Source organism: Lissotriton helveticus, chromosome 8 (genome assembly GCF_964261635.1).
Source record: "Lissotriton helveticus chromosome 8, aLisHel1.1, whole genome shotgun sequence".
Lineage (NCBI taxonomy): Eukaryota > Metazoa > Chordata > Amphibia > Caudata > Salamandridae > Lissotriton > Lissotriton helveticus.
The window spans coordinates 223,436,048-223,451,228 of NC_136069.1; the positions used below are offsets into that span (position 1 = coordinate 223,436,048).

Sequence of the window (15,181 nt, forward strand, 5' to 3'; positions counted from 1 at the left end):
CATAAAAAATAAAAAAAGACTCCTAAGGCCACGAATCAAATTTTAGAAATCAGCTCTGCAAAACCTCTGCTGGCTTGCTCTGGTAAAAACTGCACAACCGCATCATGTCTTCTAAGTTAGGGCTTACATGCTTTCCAAAAGTTGCCCCCACTGCACCCCATATCGATGGTAAAATAAGGAGAGTGGTTAAGATTGGCTGGCTGGCTGTTGAAGAACTCTATGCATCATTTGGGTTTTTATTTTCAAGACTTAGTTTCTGGACTTCTTATGGTGAAAAGTATTTAATTGGTTGCTAGACCATCATGTATGCAAACTCAATATATTTTTAATTTGAACTTTAATGTATTTGTCCTAAAGGCACATAAGAATAAGAAAGAAAGCTCTTGATATTGAAAAAGAACGAGCTGCTAACATTGCAAGCCTTCCCCCTCCTCCCCCAGAACCCTTTGAGGTGAGTGTCCAACACAAAATGACTGACATAAATAGTTTTTTTCCCTTTTCAGTCTTGCTTAGTTTGTTTCGTTGCAAACGGAAACATTTGGATTGTGCTCATTATGGCAGACCAGTTTCTAATTCTGGCAACCTTAGTCTATTGAACTAACTGACCCTGGGTGCTTGACTCTCTGTGTCCCTACTATCTTCTACCACTTGTACTGTCTAGGTTTTCGTGCAAAAGTGCTTATTGCGCATATGTGGGTGAAACAGTTTTCAGCAATGTAGGATGTCCATGCTGATTCTTCCTTTCCTATTTCAAGTGTCTCTTATGAGGAGAAAATCTACTTCATCTTGCTGCGTGTGTTTTGTCTATTTGATGTTAACCTTGTCGGGTCTTTTCAAGTCTGTGTAGCAATGATATAAATGGAAAACTGAGGAAATGCTAGTTGAGACTATGAAGAGCTGTTTATAGTAGGCCTTTTAAATGAGGTGGTATCAGTATCCAAGATGGCGAGAGGGATGCAAAGGCTGAACAACCAGCACAGTCTTTTTCGTTACCATTTTTGAAATATGCAGTTGTCTCAGTTTCATCGATGTTAATGGGTATGCCATAAAATATGCTTCTTTCAGTACACATTTCTCATTTATTATAGATGCTCTTGATGTATTTCTTGTGTGAAGATGTTGTACCCCATTTGATGGTTACAGGCTATAGGAATATTTTGCTGTGGAGTAGCGGTTGGTAATGTTTTTTTTCTGCATTGTTTTTCTAAATTAGCTTGTCCTTCTTATCCATCCTTGTTTTTTCTTAGATATTTCAAGAAGCGAAGAAAGTTGCTGCTGCAAAAACCTATGACGTGAACAGTTTTTCAGGAACTCATTACCACTTTCTGGAGCCTTATGTAGACCGAGAAATGGACACTAAACAGGTGTGTTTTTTGCGCTGGGTTCCAGTATAACTAAGTATGCTGTAATTTTCTTGCAGAAAGGTTTCTGGCCACAATGTCATGTCATGTTATTGTACTGCATAGTTTCTGATCCATGTTGGGTAAGTAAATGAAATACTTTCCACAGAATTTATTGTAGTGCAAATGTAGTTAATTGCAAATACAAATAAATGCATGTGTTTAATGATTATCAATAAATGCAGAGGACAGGTCACTTGGAGGAGTTTGTGTAGAGAGAATGGGTTAGAAAGTCTGTAGAAAGCTGGCTTTTATTTAGTGGACTAAAAAGAGGTACACTATATAAATAGTCCAGGCAAACCCCAAAGGAATAACACACAAATGCCATCCCAAATGCTCTCTTTTGTGGTAGTTGGGGCGAGCAGTTGGGCATATCAGAGGGTTGTGCTAAGCATTTATTGCATACACAAAGGCAGTAAATGAGACACACACTCTCAATAAAGAAATTCAACAGGCAAACCCCAAAGGAATAACAGAGGCACAAATGCCATCCCAAATGCTCTCTTTTGTGGTAGTTGGGGCGAGCAGTTGGGCATATCAGAGGGTTGTGCTAAGCATTTATTGCATACACAAAGGCAGTAAATGAGACACACACTCTCAATAAAGAAATTCAACACCATTTTTGTTAAATAACACATACTTTTATATAAATTTAGATACCAAGATCTAAAAGAAGGGGAGAAGTGTGGCACACTGGTTAGAGCGGCAGACTCTGAAGCAGAGATCAGGCCCTGGACCAGGGTTCAAGTCCCGACGCGGCAGGGCCTTGGGCTCAATGTCCGCGGACTTGATAATTCTCGCCTCGGCGCCTACTCTAATCATGGGTCCCACGCTGCAACTCTGGGCAATAGCTTGCTTAATCTCCACAACGGCACCTACAACACTGGGATGCCTGGCTTCACCTTGGAGGTGCCCAGGATGGGCATCTCACATGGAGAGCCAGGAAGGGTTCCACAGCGTTATACAGCGCCGGGACGCCCCGTCGGGGCAGCTGTGCGCTTTACAAAATACACTACATTTACATACTACATACAAGATCATCGGAATCGGGCGAATACTTTTCTAGTTATGAATTTTTACAGTTTTCAAAAATTAAACCAACGCAATTTAGGAAATGTTATCATATGGAGGAAAACATGAATTGTGTGAGAAAATAGTGTTTTGCCTGGCTTTTAATGCAACTTTGACTGTAGAGTACTGGGTCCCTGCTGCCCAGGTTCCTAGTATGTAAGAAAGTGCCCTCTTTTTGCATGGTTGCCCCCACTTTTTGCTGAACTGCTGATGTACTTTGTCTCAGTGTTCCCTGGGCTCCTGTCAGGTCAGGTACCCAGAGCCTATGTTATTTCTCTAAAACTGCATTGAAGACAAAACCCAATTGGCACTCTATGGCCCCAGGTCAGCCCCTGGTAAATGGTACTACAGGTACCCAGGGCACTGTGACCAGGGAAGGGCTCTAAGGGCAGCACTTATTGTGCCACCCTTAGAGGCCCTGTACCTTTACACTCACACACTGCGTGTTGTGGTGCAGGATAAGAGGGGTTAGAAAGTTGTTTTTAACAATGTCTCTTAACAAGAACCCAGCTGTTAGTGAAGATAACCACAATGGCATAAAGAACCAGGTTGAGGAGCTCGACCTCACACCTTATCTCCCCTAAGAATTTTGTGAGTTAAGGTCTCTATGGAAGCTCAAACATATAGTCATGGGGTCACATCCCTCCAAACTAAAGCTCCAGGAGCTGTTGGCAGGGTATGCTAAGGCCCATCTCTCTGAGAATGGTGAAGCCCTCTCAGAAGGGGAAGAAGATGGAGGGGATGACGATACCTTCCAACTCCCCTCCCCCACTTCTTAGGGAGAAAGGGTCCCAGTGGCCCTGACCCCAATAATAAACCTCTCAGCACCTAGAGCCCACATAGGTGGATCAGGTGCTACTGGGTACATTGAGGAGGACAACCCTTTAGCAAGGTTGGACCTAGAGACCAGACTCCTGGTTCTGGAGAAAGAGAGAGCAGAGATGGGCTTAGCCCCATCAATGGTGGCAGCAATTTACTCAATAAGGATAAATAGCAGTCTTATGGTCCTAAAATCCCCAAAGGGATTGTCCCTAAATATGTAGAGTGATGATATCACAAAATGGTTCACAGCCTTTCAGAGGAATTGTGAAATGAGAAAAGTGAAGAAATCACACTGGGCGGGGGGGGGGGGCACTCCTTTGGGACTGTTCTCTGGTAACTGCAGAGACAGACTCCTGACCCTTCCAGGGCAGATGCTGGATCTTATGACTTCATGAAGAGTACTCTGATAGAGGGCTTTGGACTCACATCTGAGGAATATAGAATTAGATTCAGTGGACTCACAAACCCCAAAATCAGTCCTGGATTGACTTAGTTGACTACTCAGTTAAGACATTGGATGGTTGATCGACTGGAAATAATGTGCATGATTTCAATGAACTTTACAACTTGTTTATGAAAGAACATATTTTGAGTAATCGCACTAATGAAAAGTTACATCAGCATTTGGAAGACCTAGGTCTAATTTCTCCCCAAGAATTGGGAAAGAAGGTAGACCACTGGGTGAAGACAAGGGTGACAAAAACAGCCACAGGGGGTGACCAAAAGAAAGGGGTCACAAAAAGGTGGTGAGAATCCCCAAGATATACATTCTGAGTCTTCAAAAGGGCCCCAACAGCCTGCACAGGGTGGTGGGACCCAAACCTCCTCCCAGTCCAATAATAGACACAGGGAAAAACGTTGATCCTTTAAAGGCCTGGTGTAACAACTGTAAGAAGTTGGGACACTTAACTAGAGATGCTACTTGTCCTAACAAGAAGCTCCCTAGTCCTACAGCTACTCCTGGTGTAGTCAGTCTCCAGGTGGCCAGAAACAGGCAGTGGTCTCTCCAAAGCTTCCAGCTGCATTTCTTCTTGGTAATGACCTAGAAACCTCAGCATGGGCTGAGGTTGAACTAAAAACCCATGCAGTACTGCTGGACATCCCTGAGATTGTGTGTGTCAAGACTAGAGTACAGAGCCAAAAGCAGGGTGAAAAAAAAGTGTTGGTGCCTGAAAGTATGGCCCAACCTTCAAAGACAAAAGGTAAGAAGACTGGGAAACCAGCTTCTTAACAGCAAAAGGATCAGGACCCCTCTCCTCGGGGAGAGGACTTGGACACCACAGGGGTAACTGAGCCCATGGAGCTTGACCCTTAACATGTTGAACTCTTAGGCCCAGGGGACCGTCTAGGGAAAATCTGTGCATTGGACAGCAGGATTGTCCCACTCTTGAAAGCCTGAGGCAGCAAGCTGCTACCCTGGAAAACGGAGAGGTCAGTGGTACCCACAGGGTCTATTGGGAGGAGGGGCTACTGAGCCTGCTGAGGACAAATAAATTTGACTCCTTGAACCACCACTGCACCCGTCGCCTGCGGCCCGAGTGGCCCACCAATCCCAGCGATGTCCCCCAGCACTCCAGAGTCCGAGTCCACCATGGGTTGACCCCTCCAGGACTCCCCGACGTCGCCTGCACGGAGACCCTCAATCCCCCCACAGCGAGTGGCCCGGTAAGGTGAAACCCGACCTCAAAAGACACCCTTGCATCCAGCCGCTCTGTGCCCTGGAGAAAAGAACCCAAGGTGCACCCATGTCCCCGAGCCCTCCAACTTGCCTGTCCAGCTGTTGAGTCCTCGTGGAAGTCTTCCTGGACCTAGCCTGCAACTAAAAACCGAAACCAAAAATCCCCATTGAAAACAACATGGCACCCAACGCTAAAACCGTACCCTGCCCCTGCGCCGCTGCGGGTGCACTTTGTGTGTTAAACCGGATCTCCCTTTGCCCTGAGCCTAACACCAGGAGCATTGCTCCCACAACTGTGTGGCCTGCTCGTGAGCAGCCACCAACCCCGAGGCCCCCTATCCCTCATTGGATAACATTGGGCCTCAGCACCCGGCCGCTCTAGTGCTGCTGAGGGTGTAACAATAGTGCATCCTTGACCCTGGGGGAACCCATGTTCTAACACCAGAAGTTCAATCCCAAAGACTGATTTTAACTGTTAACTTCATTCCTCTCCATAGGAACCTATTGACTTTTTTTCTCTGAAAATGTTCTAAGTGTGGAATTGATTTGTATGGAAACCAGAAAAATAACAATTGTGCAAAACTGATTTTACTTACCTTTTCACTAGGAAAGGTCCCAGTGTGATATCTAGGCATATCACACTGAGTAGAAAAAAGTTATCTAAAAAGTAATTTTGAATCCTTAACTTACCTGTATTTCAAACAAGCTGCATTTGAACCTACATTCAATTGTAAGCACATAATAACACATCATTTTGCAAAGCATTTATTTCACTTAACTGTTCCAGAAATAAAGGAACTTAATAATATTTTATGCAAACAAAATTGGTCTGAATTCAGTCTTTGAGTGTGTGACAGCATTTGCTGATTGGGTGTTTACAACAAATGCTTAACACTACCATCTGATAAAGCCTTACTGCTCGCCCACACTACCACAAATGGAGAGTAAGGTGCAATCTACTTTTACCTCTCCCTACTTTTGGGGTTGAACTGGACTCTGTATATACTATACCAAAATGAGGTATAGTGTGCACAGAGTCAGCTCCCTACAGGTGGCCATGTCAAAAAGGGAGACTTTTCTCACATAACCCACCCTAATCGAAAGAGGATGAAACTAACCTTTCCCAAGAGAGTCTTAATCTTCTATGTGGAAGAACCTGAAAGGCCATCTGCTTTGGAAGGGCCAGTGCCAGGACTGTGTTCCACTGTAAAGTCCATAACCTGTAGGGAAATGGACCACCTCAGCAGTTTGGGGTTTTCACCTTTCATTTGAATTAGCCATCAGGGAGGCCTGTGGTCAGTTTAAACAAGGAAGTGAGAGCCAAACAAGTATGGCCTATGCTTCTTCAGGGACCATACCACAGCTAAGGCTTCCCTCTCAATGGCACTCCAATGCTGTTCCTTGGGGAGTAACGTTTGGCTAATAAAAGCAACAGGTTGGTCATGACCATCAAGTAGAAAAGTGTCCCTTTTAGCATGGTTACCCCCTAACCTTTTGCCAGATACCTGATGCCAACTTGACTGAGTGTGTGCTGGGAACCTGCTGACCATGCCCCAACACCTGTGTTCTTTCCTAAAACTGTACCTTTGTACCCCCAATTGGAACAACTCTAGGTCACCTGTAAGTCCCTTGTAAACGTGTTTTTACATTTTTTTTAATTATTCAGGTCAGCAGAAAGATGACCATGCAAACATGCGCAATAATGATACCAGCAATCCACAACTGACCGCGTACAAAGGCATTTCACTGGTTAACATAAACATCGGCACCATGAACATGTTCCCTAATGCATTACATATCTAAACACCTAGTGGCTACACCCATCAAATCCCACGACTCTCGGGATAACATGCACCATACTACAACACTCCCCAGTCTACATATTGCCTCTCATCCTGTCTGGTACAGAGAAAATACACACTTGAACACTACTAATCTACTGCATTATACAGTCAAACATCATTTTTTGTAGAGCGAACATATTGCACAAATTGTTCCCAAAAATCCCTAGGTCTCGAGGCCTGCTGCAATTATTCGGAATATGTCTCGGGCTTCTCTTTGCAATATGTCATGTCAGCTCCCCAATTTTGATACTTCGATGGGCTCCTGCTCCCCCAGCGTAGGGCTATACGTCTTTTGACTAGCAACAATGCCACAGCCAGGAACGTACGTCTCCGGGCCAGCCGGAGCTTGTTCACCCCAAGCAGACGAACCAGCAGCTGATTAGGTATTTGCTGTGACAGCATAAGAGTCAGTGCATCCGTCACTTCTGTCCAGTACTTTTAAAGCTGGGGACATGCCCATGCCATGTGTAAGAAGTTTCGTACTATTTGCGCTGCACCTATGACAGTTATCGTCTGCTTTCCGCCCATATTTGTGGAGTTTCGCCGGTGTATAATATTCTTGATGTATAAATTTAAAGTGTATTATACGCAAATTACAATTTGGTGTTAGCAGCTGCATCTACACACAGCTGAAGTCCCAGTCCTCCTGTGTGATAGAATTACCAGTTGCCTCTTCCCATCTCCGTAGTGGTTTATTTTGAACATTGTCCTGTTCTCTCTGGGCCTCAGTGTACAGGCGTGTTACTAAACGCCGGTGTGTAGGCAACGTCCGCAGTATCTGTAGGGTATAGAGTGTCTGTGGTTCGTCTGAAAATGAAGGGTATAATTCCCTCTTTGCCATTCGCAGGCGCTAGTACGCAAATATTTTCAGAGGTGTGCGATGCGCGCTGAGGAAGATATCAGTCTGTGATATAAATTGCCCAGGTGGAAATGTATCACTCATCATGCGTAGGCCCATTTCTCCTAGTAAAGACATCATTTTCTTTTCTTGCATTACCGTTATGTGCGGGTGATGTGACATCGGCAGTGCCGGCGCATACACTGGAAGTTTCAATGCCAGTTTGGCTATCATATGCCAAGCCATTGATGTGCAGTGTACAGGGTGGATTCCCGTTCTTGGGACTGATCGACTCAGGTCCGATATATAGGGAATCAGAGGAGTCGGCTTCACACTGTCTTGTTCGACCGCTATATGTGGTATGTGGCCATGTGGGTGTAACCAGTAATGTGCATGCTGCGCCTGCGCACAGTAAAAATATAGTTGCAAATCTGGTGCTCCGAAACCACCTTGTGTGTATGGTTTAGTCAGATCTCTCCAGCCCACTCTCGCCTGTTTTCCTGCCCACGTGAGTCGTAACATGGCCGCACGCAATTTAATGAATATCGATTGAGTAAGCCATATTGGTATAATCATAAAGAGGTTGAGGAATCTTGGTAGCACTATCATCTTTTATATGGCTTTTCTGTCTGCTAACAGAAGCAGTAATTTAATCCACCTCTCTATCTGATCCTCCAGTTTGGACATGGCTCTACCATAGTTCTCGCTTATCACCGTGTCTGGATCTCTGTGAACCCATATGCCAAGATATTCCACAGGTTCGGTCTACCATTTCAGAGGGTAATCCAGAGTGGGCTGTAACGTTATAGGGGTTAATGGCATCACCACTGACTTATCCCAATTTATACTGAGTCTGAGTATCTTTTAAATTGGATATATTCTCTAATGAGTGTTTAGGTTGGTGTCTGGGTGCCGGACATAGAGAACTATGTCATCAGCATACATTGATATACTGATTAGATGCAGTTGGAACTGTAGTGCAGTTTCTGCATGTTTTTGCCTTATTTGACATGCCCGGGGTTCTAACGCTAGTGTAAAGAGGAGCGGCGAAAGTGGGCACCCTGTCTAGCCCCACGGCCTATCCTGATCGGGTCAGATGTTTTGCCATTAATTCTTATGCGTGCACTGGGCTCCGAATACAGCAGCGCTATCCAGTGCAGAAATGGTTCAGGAAAACCCATCCTGCTCAGTACTGTGAACATAAATGCCCATTCCACCGAGTCCAATGTTTTTGCAGCATCTAAAAGGGCCACAGCAGCAGGCAATTCTGTGTTTATGTGGTGGAACAGCGCAAATATAGTCTTCAGATTTTGCGTAGTAGATCTTGTGGGTATAAAACTAGCTTGATCTGGCAGTACCAATTTACTTAGTAATGGCTGTATCCTCGTGGCAATACTTTTAGCCAAGATGTTTGCATCTATATTAATTAAGGACAGAGGTCAATAAGATTCGCATTTCACTGGGTCCTTGTACGGCTTGGGGAGGGTAATCAGCAGCACCTCACGTAGAGATGCCGGCAGCACACCCTCCTCGTAGGCCTCCTCCTATATCTCAGCCAGGTGTGGGATCAGTAAGTCCCTGTATTCTTTATAGAACTCCCCAGGAGTCCATCCGAGCCAGGGGCTTTATTGTTTGGGAGAGAATTAATCGCATCCTTTATCTCGTCCTCAGTGATATGGTGACTAAAATAATCCCGTTGTGCATCGGACAGCCATCCCAGTGCACCATCCTCTAAATATTGGTGTATTTAATCAGGGATCGTGTCCGATCGTGCAGAATTGAGATCAGTGTAATATGCTGAAAAGCAGTCAAGTATCGATGTGTTGTCGTACACAGGTTGACCGTGCATGTTCGTGATTTGAGTAATGTAGGTAGATGTGTGTTCGGGGGCTTAATCTATTGGATAGCGCTCGTCCCGGTCTTCCTCCCTCCCTGTAGTTACGATCATTATGTCTACGCGAAATATACTTGATCTCATCCTCTGCGAAGTCATGGCATGTATCTACTTTCTGTCTGATGTCTGCCAGTAACTTGGGATCTTGTGTTGCCGTAAATTCTGTTTCTAACTGTTTAAAGTCTTTCAATCCTGGTCAACTGCTGCTGGTTATCTTTTAGGATCCCAGCATGTTTACCTATACAGTGACCTCTGATCGCGACCTTGAAGGACTCCCATAGTGTTCTTGCACTACTCGCAGTGCCTGTGTTGTGTTTAAAAAAAAAAAAATCCACAATGGCCTGGTGTAGTTCGGACCGGAATACCTGGTCAAGGAGCACGCTTTGTTGTAATCTTCATGTAAACTGCCTGGGTGTATGCGTGGGAATAGCGAGTTCCAAGTTCACAGGTGCATGATCCGACAGCATCTTGGGCATGTGTGCAATATATGTGGTCCACGTGCAGATCTCCTGTGTGGCTATCCAGAAGTCAATTTGGGACCATGTATTGTGAGTTGTGGACGTGCAGGTGCCCTCTTTCTAATGTGGGTGTCGCATGCGCCAGATATCGGTCATTGCATATTCTTTCATACCTTCTCTAAGGGAGTGGTCTAAGCATGTTTTGAAATCTCCACCCCATATGACTGCCATGGGCGTGAGGGCGCCAGCTTGGCCCAGATGTTTGCAACAAATCCAGGGTCGTTCGTATTCGGGCCGTAAGTTGTGACAATATTCAGGGCGGTACCTCCAAAGTTGCCTTGGACTAAGTGGTGGTCGCACCTAGAAGACCTTCGTCCCCAAGCCTGCAGTGCCTTTGCAAACCGGAGGTTCCCCATAGCAAACAGGGCGCCCGACATCGAAACAGCACTGTGGCTGCGTGGGCAGTCGTGAGGTTATGAGGGCACAAAAACAGAGGGATAGGTGGTTTTCTTAACCTTTTTTATTGGTTCAGAACCTGAGGAGGTGGACCAAATGTTCGTATAAGGGTTTTTCACACAACTAATGACCTATTTTCTTACAGCCATCACTAATAGTTCCATCAGATGTGTCTTCGATGCAGCAGAAACAGCCACTAGGGGCATTAACACCAGCATACTGCTTAGGAGACATGCCTGGTTCAGGTGCTCCGGTTTTAAACCCGAGGTTCAACAGGCGGTTCTGAACATGCCTTTTGATAAGGAACATTTATTTGGCCCTCATGTGGACTCCACTTTATACAAGATGAAAAAAAGATACTGACACTGCGAAAGCAATGGGAGACCTACAGACTCCTACACTTCATGGTTCCTTTCGCCGCCCTGGCTATAAGGGTGGATACAAATCCTTTGCCACAAATTCCGCCACTTTGCAGTAGAAGCAGGGACAATCCACCTACACTAAATGGTTTTACAATGGCTCCTGTAGAGGCAATAACACACATTAGCCTCAGAGGAAGAGGCAGGGGTGGTTCGACATGTGGTGCAACCTCTGCTCCCAATCAGTCACGGCCCCAACCTACCCCCACAACCAATTCCCCCTTCACCTCGATCACACAACACCTGTTGGGGGAAGACAATCGCAACAGAACAATAGATACTAGCCATTATCCAACATGGCTTCTGTCTGGAGCTCATTACCACACCACCGAACATCCCACCTCGCAATCGCAGATTATCACAAGATCACCTAACACTTCTGAAACAAGAGGTCCAAGCCCTTCGGCTCAAGAGTACTATAGAACCAGTTCATCATCATCAGCAAGGCACATGAGTTTATTCCCTGTACTTTTTAGTTCCAAAGAAGGGTCACTGAGACCAATCCTAGATCTCAGTCCTCTCAAACACTACATCCTATCAGAACACTTTCACATGGTCACTCTACAAGATGTAATTCCACTTCTACAGATGGGTTACTTTATGGCCACTCTGGACCTAAAGGACGCTCATTTCCATATACCCGTTCATCCTGCTCATCGCAAATACCTCAGGATTGTGATACAGGAAAACACAACCAATTTAAGGTTCTCCCCTTCGGTGTCAATACCGCACCAAGGGCATTTACAGAGTGCCTAGCAGCAGTAGTAGCAGCACATCTATTTAGACGCATACTTGGATGATTAGCTAATCAAGACCCATCAGCAGTGTCAGCAACACATACAGCTAACAGTAGATCTGCTCCACAAATTGAAGTTTACCATCAATGCCCCCAAGTCTCACCTTCAACCTCTTCAACTTGAACCATACTTGGGAGCAATCCTCAACACAGTTGGGGCTAGCTTACCCCAATCCCGCTCGGATTCAAAACTTTCAGACACTTCGACCTCAATTTCAGCCAAACAAAACCCTCAGTTTGGACTGTCGGGAGGCCAATAGTTTCTATGGTGATCGGTCACTGCGAAAATAGGCTGCAGGCTCTGGCTGGAAGGCCATTCAGGGTGAACCAGGGTTTGAAATGTGAGTTACAAGCATCAGTTTCTAGCAAGGAGAGCCAAAGCCCAAAATCTCATATATGGCTTCAATTTAATAAAAAAGAAATTAAGCTGTCCATCCTACAGTCATCTACTGTCTAACATTGGCAACCAATGGGCCCAAACGACGTTCGCTCTCGCGCTTGGATCTTGATTCTGTATGGGCCCAGACCTCACTCTCGGTGGCCCAACACATGTGGTCGAACTTTGGGATGCTGGTGAACAGATCCCTGCTGTTCTGCTATTTACACCCCACTTTTGTGCGGATTGAGGGACCCCTTGAGACGTGATGCGAGGCACTGACTTTGTACAGAGATGCCTCTTCTTCTTTCCACATGTTGCAGCCTCAATATGAACATTTCGCATCCTGTACACCCCAACCAACTATTCTTCTACTCAAGGCACAGAACGGACTGGGCTGTAATTTGCACTACCTGCCACGCTTCGATGGACCTCTATTATTGCACCCGAACGCCCTCGCTGCAGCGTTGAGGAACTGGTCACCCTCTGGCTATTACCTTACCAGGTGAACCCTATAACTTGAACTTGTTAAAGAACTTACCTTACTGTCCCCAGTTGGGACTAGGACGCATGGGACTGTTAGGGAGGGGGGAGGTACATGGTACGGCACGTTGGGGTTGCTGTTGTGGGAGGGGGGAGGGCATGAGGGATATTTTCTTCATTACATTTTTGCACTGCATGACTATGACCACTCTTATTGATGTAGTCCTCCAAGACCACATAACCTGTGATGTACTACAGTTTCAAATCCCAAATACACGATGGAATCCAATTCTATAGTGCTCCAATATAACTTTTTGACATGGAACGTGCGAGGCCTGGGAAACCCGCGTAAGCGCCGTCATATACTAGCATACCTAGACTGCCACAACATCCACTGTCTATGCTCCAGGAAACACATCTACGCCCTGGCTCGCCCCCCTACATTTGCAACATGATGGGCGAGACCTAGAGGCTTCTCCTGCTACTTGTCATATGCACAAGGCACCCTGGTGAAACACGCAATCCCCTACACCCCCATGGGTTCCTACTCGGACCAACACGGGCGATATACCATTCTATGGGGAAGGCTTTCCACGCAATCTGTTACTCTGGTATCTTGCTATTGGCCTAACACTGATGACCCGGAATTTTTTCGGGTATTGTGGGAAAGGATACAAGACATATGCTCCACACATTTACAATGGGGAGGGGATTTCAACGTCCCCATATACCCAAATCAGGATAGGTCGCACCCACAACCACACCATTATACAAATGCACAAGCGGCTCTTAAAAGCATAACTGAAGACCATGATCTTATAGACCCCTAGAGAACTCGCCATCCCTGAGCCCGACAGGAATCCTGCCACTCCTCTGTACATTCGTCCTGGTCACGGATAGATTACTGGCTAATAGATAAAGGACTGGTAACCTGGGCCACACATACATCATACCACCCCCGAACATACTCAGACCACTCTCCTGTGCTACTAACTCTCACACCTCCACAAGACGTGCCCCCGTATATTTCATGGTGCCTAAATCCACAATCGCTACTTGACCCTGTTTTTAAGGCTGAAGTAGAACAAGAGATCTCAGACTTTTTCCTCAGAAACAATGGCTCGGTCCCTCACTATTCTACGATTTGGGAGGCTTTCAAAGTCACCATATGGGGTGTCTGCCTAGCAAAAAGCGGGGGGAGTATTAAAAGATATCCGCACCACGCTTCGGAAACTAGAATCTGACATAAAGAAGGCCAAACTCACTTTACAACCCACACCTTCCCCAGCATTGCAATCGCATATATGCACCCTGCTCACTGAATGCCAGGAAACAGCTGAACGGGAATGCAAATTCAGAGGGAAATATCACAGGGCCCGTAGGTATGGGGAGGGGGAAAGACCGGGACACGCACAAGCCTCTGCCATTCGACCTCCACGTTTCACCAATAATGTGCAAGAGATAGTGGATGAGGACGACCAAACTCACAGAAACTCCTCGAGCATCCTCGATGCGTTCAAAAGATTTTACAAATCTCTATATTCCACTCACCGACATTCCCCGATAGACGAAGACACTGCCATAGCTTGGTTAGGAAACAGCCAGAGAGAGTTCCTTTTGGCACACCATGAGGACGAGGAGATACTTTCAGCAATCATACAACTGCAATCTGGCAAGACTCTGGGGCCGGATGGCCTACCAGCCGAGTTCTATAAAACATATCGTCATCTACTCATCCCGATATTGCGACACGTCTTTGAGGAAGCACAGGAAACTGGCATCCTACACCGTACAATGCGGGAAGCATTAATAGTCTCATTGCCCAAACCCGGTAAACCCCACACACAAGTAGATTCGTATAGACCCTTGTCACTAATTAATGTAGATGCTAAGATCCTAGCAAAGCTGATTGCGAATTGCATCAGTCCCTTTATGCCAGTATTGATCCTCCTGGACCAATCGGGTTTTGTCCCAATACGAAGCACGGCCCATAACTTAGGTACTTACGACATAGATCCTGAGGAGAACGCGGCCGCTATTTTCGTTGATGCCACTAAGGTATTTGCCTCCTTAGAGTGGGACTACTTGTCTTTTGTATTGGAGCGCATGGGATTTCCTTTCCTATTTCTGGCATGGATTAAATTATTATATACAGGTGTCTGCGCCACCGTACTGGTTAATGGCTTGCACTCTTCCTCCTTTCCGCTGGCAAGAGGCGCACGACAGGGGTGTCTTCTTTCCCCTCTCCTCTTTGCCCTGGTTTTTGAACCTCTAGCTGCAAAAATTCGCCAGCACTACCTAGACCATGCCATCATATACCCAGAACGACAGATCCTCATCTCCTTATACGCAGATGACCTCACCTAATACTTACGCAACCCGTAACTAAGTCTGAATCCCATACTATGACTATTCATTCTCTTTGGGCAGTTGTCAGGAAACAATATCAATTGGAGCACGTCCCAGATATACCCCCTCACTGACGCTACCACACCATTTAAACCAGACTTTCCCCTCAAGTGGTGCAGCGACAGCTTCACCTACCAGGGCATAATAATCTCTTGCGACCGCGAGGAGCTGATGCGGTCCAACTATGGACGGGCGCTGGACTCCATAACTGAAAAAGTTACAAGATGGATTGCGATG

General features: G+C 45.9%; 1 protein-coding gene across 4 annotated transcripts in view; it reads left to right on the plus strand.

Annotated features, from left to right (window-relative positions):
* CEP295 (centrosomal protein 295) overlaps positions 1-15,181 on the plus strand; it is a 627,693-nt gene that overhangs the window by 54,949 nt on the left and 557,563 nt on the right. For all 4 annotated transcript variants that reach the window (XM_078656965.1, XM_078656962.1, XM_078656963.1 and 1 more), the window contains 2 exons: positions 358-451; positions 1,248-1,364. In XM_078656965.1, coding sequence (XP_078513091.1) covers positions 358-451; positions 1,248-1,364 — 211 coding nt within the window. The remainder of the gene's footprint in view (positions 1-357; positions 452-1,247; positions 1,365-15,181) is intronic.